The 14,550-nt window shown below is 42.9% G+C and overlaps 2 protein-coding genes across 2 annotated transcripts in view; both read left to right on the forward strand.

Moving 5' to 3' along the window:
* aoc2 (amine oxidase copper containing 2) overlaps nt 1–10,552 on the forward strand; it is a 28,062-nt gene extending 17,510 nt beyond the window's left edge. Inside the window, exon 5 of the mRNA XM_034203008.1 lies at nt 8,313–10,552. Within this exon, the coding sequence (XP_034058899.1) occupies nt 8,313–8,603 (291 nt within the window). The 3' untranslated portion in view covers nt 8,604–10,552. The remainder of the gene's footprint in view (nt 1–8,312) is intronic.
* Nucleotides 10,553–13,217: 2,665 nt separating this feature from the next.
* LOC117537686 (zinc finger MYM-type protein 5-like) lies at nt 13,218–14,192 on the forward strand. The gene is made up of 2 exons (XM_034202996.1): nt 13,218–13,652; nt 13,756–14,192. Exons 1-2 carry the CDS (start codon nt 13,457–13,459, stop codon nt 14,190–14,192), a joined length of 633 nt encoding a protein of 210 aa, XP_034058887.1. The 5' UTR covers nt 13,218–13,456.
* Nucleotides 14,193–14,550: the final 358 nt, after the last annotated feature.

The raw sequence follows: 14,550 nt of genomic DNA on the forward strand, positions 1-14,550 counted from the left end.
TGATAAATATAGTTGAGTATCATCCGCAAAACAATGAACATTTACAGAATGATTACTTATAATATTGCCTAACGGAAGCATATATAATGTGAACAAAATAGGTCCGAGCACTGAGCCCTGTGGCACTCCATGGCTAACTTTGGTTTGCGTGGAAGATTCATCATTGACACGTACAAACTGAGATCGTTCAGATAGATAGGCCTAAACCAGCCTAAAGCAGTTCCCTGTATGCCAACTAATGGCGCATTTCCACTGCAGCGGGTAGCCCCGTTTAAGCGTCCTTAACCGTCCTCAAGCGGCCAGGCCAGTTTTTGGTGGCCTTTCCATATAGCCTAGTACCGGCTAGCGGGTACTTTTCCCCTCTTTTTCCGGCCCCATAAAATCGTGGTTCTATCAGGCCAGGGCCAGGGCTGAACTAGTGACGTCAACACTCTCGACTGCTGATTGGTCAGAGAGAATCGTCACAAGATCGCGCGCGAGTTCATCCCTAGCGTCGCATATATATTTAGAAGCAAGCTTGCAGCATTTTTATAAACAGCATTTTGTAAACGGAGGAGCTACAAAAATGGCTACGTCTAATAAGAAAAGCACACCGTGGTCGACCGAGGAGGTGACGACGTTCCTTCATCTCATTGGGGATGATAAAATCCAGCAGGAGCTCGACGGAACAACGCGAAATGTAAAAGTGTTCCAGGATGTCTCTGCACAGATGTCTGAACGCGGATTTTCGAGGACTTTCCTGCAGTGTAGGGAAAAACTGAAAATGAAGAGTGAATATCGCATAATAAAGGACAACAACAACACGAGTGGTGCGGGTCGCACATTATTACATGTTTATTTTGTAATAGTATTAAGAATACATGATAAATACATAATACATGTAGAAATTGCTCAATTGTAATACCCTCGTTCTACTAGACTCAAACACATTCCTTATATATTTCAAAGACGAGAGAACAAAATAAACCTATAACCCATTCAAGCAAGCTTTTAACATGTCTAGAAGAAAGATTGAGGTTATATTTTAATATATTATTTTATGTTGTGGATACTTTAGCCTCCATCCATGTTTACAATTGTCCACACTATTTTACACTTGCATTTATGAATATAGTTTTGCTGTGTTTTACACTTTAGTATTTATGTTTATAGTTAGCTTTGATATTCGCTTAATTTATTAGAAAGATTTTCTTTTCATGATCTGATATTTCCTCAAATGTCCTTATTATGGGGCAGTACTTACTGGTGCTTGAATTTCAAATATTTACTAAATATTCAATTCAGATAATATTTGTTTAAAACATTTGACAAACACATGTATATGAAAAAAAAAAATATGTATTTATGTTCAATACAATGAATACAATACAATGCATATTTAGATATTCAGGTAGCGCATCAAACCCTCTCTGATGTCAGTGCCCTCCTCCTCTGCCCCATGAGCCACTGCTACCCCAGGCTCTGCTGCTGCTGGTGCATCCCACCCATCATCATAGTCCTCTCCATGACTCTCGCAGAGGTTATGCAGAGCACAGCATGTCAGCACCATGGATTTCACAAGTTTCACATCACAGTCATTTATTTTCATGAGGCAATGCCACCTCCACCCGTGCGCTGCAAATTTTCTTGTTGTATACCACATGTTCTGCTGTCAGCCGTCCAGTGTCTGGGAAGGGTTTTAAGAGCCAGCTTTGCAAGGGATAGGCATTGTCTCCCAGCATGTAATAGCCAGCATTCACCCCACCAATGTCCCTGGTGCAAGGTGGAAAGTAGTTGCCACGACTGGCTAACTCCCACAATGAGGACAGCCTCAAAACCCGAGCGTCATGCATGCTCCCAGGCATTCCTGCAAACACATTCCAGAAATGTCCCTTTCCATCTACAACTCCTTGAAGGATGATGGAGTGCCAGCCTTTCCGGTTGAAATAGTCACAGTGGTATTACTGTGGTGCCAAGATGGGTATGTGTGATCCATCAATAGCACCTACACACTGTGGGAGCCCCCACCGGTTCTCAGTGTAGGCAGCAATTTCTGCAAACTTCTGCCGGTCTGGTGAACGAATTAGTTCCGGTACTAACAACGCCTCTGCAGCAGCACAGAAGTCTCGCACACACCGGCACACAGTGGTGTTGCTCACTCCGAAAAGATGTCCAATGCTTCTGTACTCTGAGCCGGTAGCAAGCTTCCACAGTGCGATGGCCACTCTCTTCTTTAGAGGTATACACACGCGGAATGTTGTGTCCTATCTCTCCATCGCTGGCCGCAGTTTGTTGCACAGGTAGGTGTATGTTTCCTCAGACATCCTGAAGTTATCCACCCACTGAGTGTGTGTGAAAGATGGAACAATCACAGACCACCACTCGGTAGCTCGGTCGATCATCCAAACACATGGTCTGCGGCGACGTAACTTCTGAAATACACAAACAAAAGCATACATATTTTAATACGTAAAAGTGGTAGCTACAATTAATTAAATATTTGAAACACTTTGGTCGTATTGTGAGCGTGAGCCTAAACACATGGCTAGTTAGCGAACGTTAGCTTACCGAGTAGTAAGTCCTGTTGTAGTCTCTGCAGCGTTGTAGGACTCTCTCGTCAGCTTCTTCTGCATCTCGTCTTGCTATACGCAGCCTACTTTGAAACATCACTTTCCTGCTTGCTGTGATCACTTTCCTGCTTGCTGTGATCCCTTTCCTTCTTGCTGTGATCCCTTTCCTTCTTGCTGTGATCACTTTCCTTCTTGCTGTGCTAACTTTCCTTCTTGCTGTGATAACAAGCCACACACCAAGAAACAAGTAAACGATCGCTTCCACATCCTCCATTGTTGTGTGTGTTTTGTGAGTTGTGTCGCATTGAAGATGACGCCACTGCAGTTTTACCCAGCGTCGCTCCGCCCAAAAAGCCCGCCAAAAAGCTGATCGCCCCGCCTACACTGCGTTGCTTCCCCAGGTCCTAAACTGTAATGGAAATGCGCCACGGCCTCGGACGGCCAGCGAGGCAGCCCGAGGCCTGAGCGAGGACGCTTAGGGACGCTTAAACGGGGCTACCCCGTTGCAGTGGAAATGCGCCATAAGTGCTCTAGTCTTTGCAATAAGATATCATGGTCGATAGTATCAAATGCAGCACTGAGATCGAGCAAAACAAGAATAGAGACACGTCCCTTGTCAGAGGCTATTAGAATGTCATTTGTGACTTTAACCAGAGCTGTCTCTGTGCTATGATGTGTTCTAAAGCCAGACTGAAAATCTTCAAATAAATCATTGTTTTTTAAGTAATCACACAACTGTTTTGCGACCGCTTTCTCAAGAATTTTTGAGAGGAACGGAAGATTAGAAATAGGTCTATAATTTGCTAAAACCTCTGGATCGAGGTTGTGCTTTTTAAGAAGCGGTTTTATCACTGCTACTTTGAATGATTGTGGAACATAGCCTGATAATAAAGACATATTCATAATATTTAATAAAGAAGTGCTAATTCATGGAAAAACTTCCTTCAACAGCTTAGTTGGAATTGGGTCTAAGATACACGTTGATGGTTTAGAAGAGAGAATCATTGAATTTAATTGTTCAAGGTTTATGGCTGAAAAGCATTCTAGTTTACTATCTAGTGCAGGGGTGGCCAACCAGTCAGAGGTTAAGAGCCACATTTTTTCTATGTTACTGCAAAGAGCCACATCAAACACACAGTCACTGATACCGCTTGTTTCAGTTTTTTGTTTTCTGGAGACAAGATTTCAACCACGTCACTGATGCATTTTGTGGCATTGGGATATATTTTTTAAATCCTCTGGAGCAGAGAGAGGAGCTGTGTATTATTGTTATTGATTAATGCATCGGTGTTTCTTAGGGTCAAAAACACTAAACCCACAACTTAGGATGAAAGCGTTTAGTTTATTTAATAAAAGAGCACATGTTCAATGTGAAAAGTGACAGTAGTTATAGATTATTTGCAATTTGGTGCTATATATATATTTTTTTTTTAAATGATATATATATATAACACCTTGAATTTCAGGGGGGGGGGGGCGCGGGGCTCCGCAGCGCCCCTCCAAGACAATGGTAGGGGAAACACTGGATAGGGTTTAATCAACGATAGGTTTTCTCCCACCTGCATTGCAGGTATTATTGTGATTGGCTCTTGGGCCACATCAAAAGTAGACGCGCTGTCATCCTCTCATACTGACACCTGACACCACACATACACACGTAGGGAGAGCCGGGACGAAAGTAACACGGGACCAAAGTAACGGAGCGATTTTATCCGAGCCCAAACAACTTTGACCGGCCAAATTACGTCAGAATTATCAGCATTCAATACTTAACAGACCTACTAAATATCAGGTTTAACTGTCAGGAGTAGTGTTGGCACGATGCCAACATTTTGGTTTCGATACCAAGTCAAGAATTGCGATTCCGATTATTTTTCTTAAAAAAAGGGAAACAGTCTTAAATGTAATTATTGTGCTTTATTTCACACCAGAACCATAACACAAACTTTTAAACAATGAGAACAATAAATAAAATAAATGAAGAATTCGTATTAAATAAAATTAATACATTTCTTACAGACAGGCCTCGTGGTGTCCGTAGGCTTGCCCTCACTGTCAGAGATATCGCTCAAATACATCAAAATGTCGCTTCTGGCGTCTTTGTTGTCAACAAGCCGAGGCGCAGCGGCAGCTGCACTCCCACTTGCAGCCATGCTTCTCGTTTTCTCACATGCTCTGGCAGCTAGCGCGTGCACGAGAGAGGGGAGGGATTTAGAGCGTGCTTGAGAGGGGAGGGTGCAGGCACGGCTGCAGAGCAGGGAGTGGAAGCAGAGCGCTGAACACACACGGCTCTTATTAAAACGGCGCTTTCTCACCGGAGTACTTTCCCCCGTCATTCTTAAAGTACCGATACTAATGAAACGGAGGAATCGTAACGTTTTTAACGGCAGGGTATCGCGGTATACCTTTCAAGTATCGGTACACCGTGCAACACTAGTCAGGAGTCAGTGTCTCTCCCCCAAACTCACACATATAAAATTCGATATGAACTGAAGAGCCGCATGAAACTAGGCAAAGAGCCGCATGCGGCTCGAGAGCCACGGGTTGGCCACCCCTGATCTAGTGTAATATTAGAACTTACGTTTCCGGGAGCTGTTGATAACACTATACTGGTCAAAGGCAAGAGGTCATTAATTTTGTTTCTAAGAGTAACCATTTTATCGTTAAAAAAGCACATAAAATCATTACTACTGAGTGCTATGGGAATAGAAAGCTCAATCGAGCTATGGCTTTCTGTCAGCCTGGCTACAGTGCTGAAAAGAAATCTTGCATTATTCTTATTCTCATCTATTAATGAAGAGTAGGCTGCTCTCGCTTTACGCAGTGCTTTCTTATATTCATTGAGAGTAATATGCCAAATTAAACGAGATTCTTCAAGTTTAGTGGAACGCCATATCCTTTCAAGTTGTCTCGACTTTTGCTTTATTTTGTGGGTTTCGGCATTATGCCATGGAGCTAATCTATGTTGTTTTATTTTCTTCTTTTTCAAAGGAGCAACAGAGTCTAATTTTATTCGCAGCGCATCTGTAGCACTATCAACAACATGATCAATTTGGGGTGGTGTACATTTTGTATAAGTTTGCTCCCTTACATGCAGACATGCTATCGAGTTAAGTATTGGTGGAATCTCTTCCTTAAATTTGGCTATAGCACTAACAGATAGGTTTCTGCTGCAGGAGCTTTTGACTAATGCTTTGTAGTCTAGTAACAGTACTTCAAAAGTTACTAAGAAATGGTCGGATAAAGCAGGATTATGCGGTTCGACTAATAGTTATTCAATTTCAATACCATAAGTCAGAACAAGGTCGAGAGTGTGATTATAGCAGTGGGTTGGTTTATTTACACTCTGATAGAAACCAACAGAATCTAATATAGAGTTAAATGCAACAGTAAGGCTATTTTTATCATCGTCAACATGAATATTAAAGTCACCTACGATAATTACTTTATCTGTTTTAAGTATTAAAGTTGATAAAAACTCAGAGAATTCTGATAATAATTCTGAATAAGGACCTGGTGCACGGTACACTGTAACAAATAAGATTGGCTGCAAAGTTTTCCAGGTCGGATGCCTAAGACTAAAAACGAGACTTTCAAAGGAGGTATAATTTAATTTTGGTTTAGTATTGATAAGTAAACTTGAGTCAAAGATTGCTGCAACTCCACCTCCTCGGCCCGTGCCTCGGGCGATATGAGTATTGATATGGCTGGGTGGAGTGGCCTCATTTATGCTGACATATTCTTCATGTCTCAACCAAGTTTCAGTGAGACAGCATATATCAATATTATAATCTGATATTAAATCATTTACCAATATTGCTTTAGATGCTAAAGATCTTATGTTTAAGAGTCCACATGTAATCTTCCTGTTTTGTTGCACTGTAGTAGTTGTTACATTGACTTTTATTAGGTTATTATGTATGACACCTCTATTAGGTTTTACTTTAAATTGTCCTTGGGCAGACACACACCGTTAATATTGGGTATTTTATTGGGTTCGGGATTCCTATGGATGACTGCCTAGGAGAGAGCGCAGAGAAGTGTGTAAGACTGCGACTCCGCCTCCTGGTCTCAACTCCAGTTTGTCATGGATTAAGTCCACAAAGCCCTGAAATGTTTGCCGAAATGAGATTTGCACCTTCCAAAGTAGGATGAATGCCGTATCTCTTAATCAGACCAGGTTTTCCCCAGAAGGCTGTCCAATTATTTACGAAGCCCACATTGTTTGCTGGGCACCACCAAGACAACCAGCGCTGAAATTATGACATGCGGCTATACATGTCATCATTGATGAGATTGGGGAGGGGACCAGAGAAGATTACGGTGTCCGACATCGTTTTAGCATAACTACACACCGACTCCACATTAAGTTTGGTGCATTCTGATCGGCGTATACGAACATCATTACCACCGACGTGAATAACAATCCTACTGTATTTACGTTTATTTTTAGCCAGCAGTTTAAGATGCGCCTCAACGTCGCCCGCTCTGGCCCCCGGAATGCATGTGACTGTGGAGGCTTCGGTCTCTAAAGTCACGTGTCTCATAATAGAGCTACCAATAACCAGAGTTGGCTTCTCAGCGGGTGTCTCGCTGAGTGGGGAATATCTGTTAGATACGTGAACGGGTTGGTGGGGACCTGCGGGTTTCGCGTTATGCCTCTTCTGAACAGTCACCCAGTCTCCCTGCTGCTCGGGAGTTGCCGGGGGATGGCTAAGAGGAGCTACCTTTTGCCGGCCCGCACCGGCTAACATGGGCTTTACTGTAGCTGAGTTACTTTCTAAGATGCAGAGCCGGGCTTCTATGGCTATGATTCCCACCTCCAACCTAACAACTATACTACATTTAACACATGTATCGGTACCAGTAAAGGAGGTAGGGAAGTAACCAAACATGAGACAGTTAGAGCAGGAAATAGCACCCGAGGGTGGGGAAAGAGCCATGGCTAGCTATCAAGCTAAAGTAGCTACCGTTAGCAAACCCGAAAAGAGTGTAGGCAACTGTGGAGTTACAGTCGCTAAGAGAAGGAGAGTTGTGAGTGCTTAAGCTGTAGTAGCGTGTGATTACAACGTCAGGCAGTTGCTGTGATCAAGAGTTTTAAAACGATCGATTAAGTTAAGATAATAAGCGATCAGCAACAGAACAGGCACACGGGATACCCGGAGATGACAACAACCGGAAGTTACAACATGCTTACCGCAATAGTGGTCCGTGTAGAAACTGAGTATCCCTGAACATCAGACTATACATGTGAAACCCACACACTGTCTACGGCATGGAGAATACAGTCGCTACTTTATTTATGTCAGCATGACGTTATTTTGAGTTTGGACGGAGCAGCTACAACGGTAGCTTAGCCGAGCCCGATTGATTAGATCTCCATTCAGAAAACATGCATTTGAAAAGTGTTTTGTCTGCCTTGTTGTAAACACACTTGTCAAAGCATTAATTCATGGTTTTTACTAACGAGTATCAGTATGTAGTTATAACGGCATCTTTTGAATACGTGTGTAACAATTGAATCACGGCATATTATGTTAGTTTGTTGTTGTTGGTATCTACATGGAGATAAGTCCCGCCTCTGTGCTAGCGCGTCTAGTTTGAGTGACGCTAGTAAACACAAATGATGCCGCGGTCCAACTCACTCAAGTTGCGAATCTTCACTTTGTGTCCGGTGTGAACGCACTTTAAGAAGCGTGATGAAACAATCACGTATTACATGTTTACTGAAACTAATATAATGTGTTCGAAACTGTCCTGCAGGACCTGGTTGCCTGGGTGACCACCGGCTTCCTTCACATCCCCCACTCCGAGGACATCCCCAACACGGTAACCGTAGGCAACGGGGGCGGGGTCCTGCTGCGGCCACACAACTATTTTGACATGGACCCGTCCATCCACTCTGCTGATTCGGTGTACCTCTCCCCGGGCAGCGAGGACAGCTGTGACAGCAACAGGATGGCCTGCCTTGCTCAAGAGACCTGCAGCCCCGTCCTGGAACCCTTCACCTATGAAGGCTTCGATGGAGTCATGAAGTTTGAGGATTGGGTCTAATGTGTTCTTAGCCCTGATGAACTCTATTTGTTGACCTATCAGGAAGCTTTTGTCCATGTTACCATGTTTATAGAGGCAGTATGGGACGTCACATTATGTGTGCTACATATGGGTCAGGGTTAAGGCTAGCAAGGAGCTCACCAGGCAAGATGAAAGAAATATTTTAACATTAGCAAAATATGCAAACTTCCTTTGTTGTGGAGAGTATGATGAGTAGATCCATACCACTCTCAGGACATGGTAAGTTGTGGAACATTTAGGGGGAAACAGCTAGCTCTGTCCTAAGTAAAATAAAAACACCTATTTTGGTTTACGAACAGAATAGACCATCTTTGCCAGGGACAAAATGTAGGAGGCCAATGACCCCATCGTCCTTCATGCTCGGATAATGCCTAACTTTTAACTCAAACTTTGTTTTTAATTCAACTTTAAATCTGTTATATTTCTCATCTACACCTTACACAGTAGCAGGGCTATCGTGGTGATGAAATCTTGAAACACTGACTCAATAACAAACAATACCATCTTGGCTGTAAATAAACGCCAACTCATGATTTCAGGTGAAGTTTCATGCTGGAACTATTTCTTTTTGGACAACATCCAGACTCAGTAGCTGCAGCTTCACAGTTTGTTTTCACACTAAGGTTGCCAAGTTTGGCATCAGTTTGTCTGTAATGACTAAAAACATAGCTTTGCTGACATATAAACTACATTTAAATATGTAACGAGGTAAAAACTGTGTAACCCATAAAACCATTATTTAAATAATGCAATTTCTGTTTGTGTATCTAACAAACAACATCATGTCAGTGAGCTTTATAAGTGCTTTTTGATTTCAGAAAGAACCAGACAGGCTAGCTGTTTCTCCTTACTTCTAGCCTTTATGCTAAACTACGCTAACCTACTGATTCCAGCTATGAACACACAGAGATGAATAAACTCAATCTTCTCCCTTCCCTTTTGGTAAAAATGAGAATGAGGGTATTCCCCAAAATGTTGAATATCAAGAACAAAGTCAGAGATCAAATCAAAACGTAACATTTTATTTAACTTTTGGTCACACCCTCATTTTCTTTCTCATGTGACCCTAATCCTTGTCTGTAGATGTCCATGTCCGCAGATAATGACATTTTAAACTTGTTGATTATCTGACTTTTTGTCTTGCGTTTCTAACATTCGCATCAGCTGCATATTGTGTTTGCTTCAAGTTGGCAAATGTTAGAATATGAATTGGCTTAAATGCGGCGGATAACATAGTAAACATTAGACCTTAGACTGCTTGGTTCTTATCATGTTAGCAATGTAATTGCGAGCAATATAGCTTGCTGATGTTAGCATTTAGCTAAAAGAAACACAGTACAGCCTCAGAGTCACTAACAAAGCTTCATTTTATTAGTGGAATTACCTAATTTAGCAACAGGTTTTGTTTATTTGTTCTGTTTTCCTTTTTTCCCTTTAATAATTATATCTGCCACACAAATAGTAAGGAGCATATCACCAGTCAAATGTTATGTGTGGGAGATTTCCTTACTTACTAACAAGCCTATTATTTTTTAAATGACATCCTTAATGTGAGCAAGCAAATAGGCTATGTGTTAATTTTTTTGTAATGTTGCACTTACCTTGTAATCAAACACTTTTAAACATGGGGTCAAATGTTTGCCTATTACATTCAGAGAGACACAATGCTTTATCTATCTGCGTTTCCTAATTATACTGTGATGTAAACATAGTAAAGTGGCACTGTAGAGCCAGCCGTGTGTAAAGCGTGTAAACTGAATAATATAAGCATCCAGTCGGGGTCACTGCCCGCTCTGATGCGACTCAGGGCTGGGACCACCAAACAGCTGACTGGTGTATTTTTTATATTTTTTATACAGGTCAATGTTGTGAGGAATGTTTTTGTTGTTTTTCCTCTCAAAATAAAAGAAGAGATTATTTGTCAAAGAGTGGGGTCTTCTGCCTTTGGTCTACACACATACAGATGTGCAACATGGGGAAGGGAGGACATTGAAACCAGATCAGTAATGTAAAGGTAGGCTCTCTCTTTCTCTCACACACACATATATGCAAACATACACAGTGACAGGATATGACAAAAAAAGAACGCAGAGCCCCCATTGGGATTCCAAGAAAAATCTGAAGTAAAAGGCATGAGGCCACGCTGAGACAGACTGTTGCTGACCTCACAGGTCACATCTGCACTGAGCCCATATTAAGCCCCACAGACCAGTAAGGAACACTTAGTGTATATATTTTGAGTAAAAGTGCCAACACAATAAAATGCTCTATTACAAGTCCTGCATTGAAATCCTATTAACAGTATGTAAACATACTGATAATTTAAAAGAACCAATTCCAAACTCACCCCCACCCTACCCACTTATTGCTCATGTGCATGTTTGTGTGAGTAGATTTGGGTGGTCTGTAGATTTACATGTTACTTGTTAGATGCTTTTATCCAAAGCAACTTTCTTACTCAATACTGTGGACAATCCCCACAGGAGCAATTTGGGGTGAAGTGTCTCAGGGACACAACGACATGCTGACTGCAGTGGGGTTTGCACATGGGCTCTATCCACTGCGCCACACGCCTATCCCAGTAGAGTAGTGGGTAAACCTATGGGGTAAACCCTTCAACAGGAAGTTATTAAACTAATCTTAAAGGAAGTTATTATACCCTTCAACAGGAAGTTATTAAACCCTCCAACAGGAAGTTATTAAACCCTTCAACAGGAAGTTATTAAACCCTTCAACAGGAAGTTATTAAACCCTCCAACAGGAAGTTATTAAACCCTTCAACAGAAAGTTATTAAACCCTTCAACAGGAAGTTATTAAACCCTTCAACAGGAAGTTATTAAACCCTTCAACAGAAAGTTATTAAACCCTTCAACAGGAAGTTATTAAACCCTTCAACAGGAAGTTATTAAACCCTTCAACAGGAAGTTATTAAACCCTCCAACAGGAAGTTATTAAACCCTCCAACAGGAAGTTATTATACCCTTTTAATTGAACTATTCATATCTTAAACTGCACTGTAACTTTTATCCATGTATTTTTTTCTTTTAATGTTTATTTTATTAGCTTTTCTTTTTAATGACTGATTTTAAATGCCCTTTTCTTAATGTCTTTCATTTTTTGTAAAGCACTTTGAATTGCCTTGTGTTGAAAAGTGCTATATAAACAGGGCTGCACATAACTGGTGCGCAGGTGCGCATGCGCACCTCCACCAAAAAATGAGCACCGGGTCATTTGAAAAAAGGCGCATTTGCGTACCAACATTGAGAGAGAGAGAGGAGAGAGAGAAGGGAGAAGAGAAAAGAGAGAAGAGAGAAGAGAGGAGAGAGAAGAGAGGAGTGAGAGAAAGATATTTGCGAGTTGCATATGAACTCAGGGTCGGCTCCGAAGCACTGGCGTAATAGATGTTCGCCTAGGGCGCCAGATCCGGGGAGGCGCTGCGCTGGCAGCTCTGGGAGGGAAAAACAATTTTTTGACCGTTGGGGCTCATCCTAATTTTCGGCCTTGATGTAACAACATTCATAATTAAGTAAATGTAACACCCTTTTCACCCCGGTTACACGTTTCATTTGCCCTGTATGATGGGCGCTGTAAGTGATGAAAATGGGGGGTGTTGGCTTATCTGGCACCCACAGCTCACAGCCAAAGTGCGAGTGAGCGTGGGATCGAGGGAGGGTGCACCGGTTCCGGTGTCAGTACCAGATATGTTCGGGCTACCAGATATGTTCGGGTGTATTTCCGTCGCATCCGTCTTCCGTCATATCCGTCATATACTCACCTCCCTCTGCTCCCAGCGCTCTGCTGCCACACACCGGCCGTCTGCGGAACTGCAGCCGGAGGAACTCGGGACAGCTTGTTATGTGTGGGGTGCTATGGTGGAGTCCCATGTACTTGTGCACATAAATAATGTTTCTAATTATTTACAATTAAAAAAAATATATATTCTGCGTTACTTTAGCCAACACTTTTATCAGGCCACTAGATTAGATAATTACGAAATGTGTAGATAGAATACATATATTTCAGGTTGTTATTTTGTCATTATGTTTAATGTTTTATTTACCTTTTAGTATTTTTATATAGTATCTGAACTTTGGAGAGGAGTTGGGAGACACACGACACATCAAATCACATCTACAGATCAAGGCGAAGCGAATGGAAGTACTCCCATACTCCTAGCGTGGAAATGTTTGTGAAAACCAGTGGCGTAGCGGAGGCCCCCGCACCCCCCACGGTGCGGGGGAGCCCCGGAGCTTAGGGGGCCCCGCCCCCACTGTAGGCTATCCTCTTAGATTTCGTAACGCGGGAACAGGGTGCAGAGGGCGGGGCCCCCCCCTCCCTGCTATGTTGCTACGTCATGTGTACGCTGCCTGTAGTAGTACAACAGTGTATCATTATAATTATTTGCTCATCTGCGATAGGGCTAGCCGGCTGATAACTAATGTTCATTGGCAGGCTGGGCAGCGTTCAAAACAAAGCGGGAAGCATTGCTCATATAAATAACGTTCATTAGTTGCGTTGCCGGTAAACATGAAAAATGAAGCGCCACTACCCAAGCGGTGCTCAGAAAAGCAAAATGAGAGCAAAAGCCGAACAGGAGAGGGCAAAACTACCTAAAATAACGTCATTGTTCCGGCAGGCAGCAAAGGTAGACGTAGACTCTAACGTTACTGCAGATAGACCGCTAGCAACCCCCCCCGGCCCCCGGCCGTCAGCTCCGAGTCCAGGCAGACAGCCCAGCAGCCCCGTTACAGCCGAGCCAGCTAGTCGTGCCTCGCGCTTCGAGACAGGTTAGACATTAGAATAATATAAAGTTTTATTCGCCATAACCAGTATGCTACAGGTTACATTGGAATTGGAATCTAATCCGTTCATTTTTGCAGGTCAGCAAGAAGTCAGCTGTGCCCCCTCCGAGGCCAGTTCAGACATAGGCATAGACAAGGCTGCCCAGCCAGCTAGCCGTGCCCCCACAGACCCCAGCAGCCCCGTTACAGCCGAGCCAGCTAGTCGTGCCTCACGCTTCGAGACAGGTTAGAATAATAGAAAGTTTTATTCGCCAATCGCCATAAACAGTACGAGTCAGTATGCTACAGGTTACATTGGAATTGCAATATAATCCGTTCCTTTTTGCAGGTCAGCAAGAAGTCAGCTGTGCCCCCTCCGAGGCCAGTTCAGACATAGCCAAGGTTGCCCAGCCAGCTAGCCGTGCCCCGACAGTGACAGCAGCTCCCACCCACCCCAGGGACACGTTGGCCAGCGACAACTCTGTGACTGAATACCCTACTGATAGGGGGAAATTCCCTGTAGATTTAGAAGACGATGATGTTAAACGGTACATTCTGAATAACGGGCCATGCAAGCCTGAAGGGCCATTCAAAAGGGATGGGAAGGGAAGGTGCTTTTCAAAAGAGTTCTATAACAAAACATCCAAAATTGGATGTAGAATTCCACGAAAGTGGCTATGTTACTCGCCATCTATGGACCGGGTGTACTGTGAGCAGTGCTGGCTGTTCGGTGACAGACCGTCTGCCCATCACCCTCCACCAAGCGTGGAGAATAGGAATAAATGATTGGCAGGGTCTCTCTAAAAAGATTAAGGAACACGAATTCTCTCGCTCTCATTTGGCAGCATGTGTCGTGTATAATACGTGGAAAAATAATCTGACCATTGACGCGCAAATATCATCTGAGTTTAAGAGAGAGGTGGGGTTTTGGACCGAGGTCCTAACCAGAATAACTGATGTTACACTAACACTGGCCTCTCGCAACTCTGCTTTCCGGGGTCACAGAGAGAAAATAGGTGATATAGATAATGGTAATTTCTTATCTACCATATAACTTATGGCGCGTTATGATCCAGTTCTGCAAAGGCTTATTGAAAGCAAAAAGAAGGTGCACTACCTAAGTCCTCAAACTCAAAACGAAATA

Source organism: Gymnodraco acuticeps, unplaced genomic scaffold (assembly GCF_902827175.1).
Source record: "Gymnodraco acuticeps unplaced genomic scaffold, fGymAcu1.1, whole genome shotgun sequence".
Taxonomy (NCBI): domain Eukaryota; kingdom Metazoa; phylum Chordata; class Actinopteri; order Perciformes; family Bathydraconidae; genus Gymnodraco; species Gymnodraco acuticeps.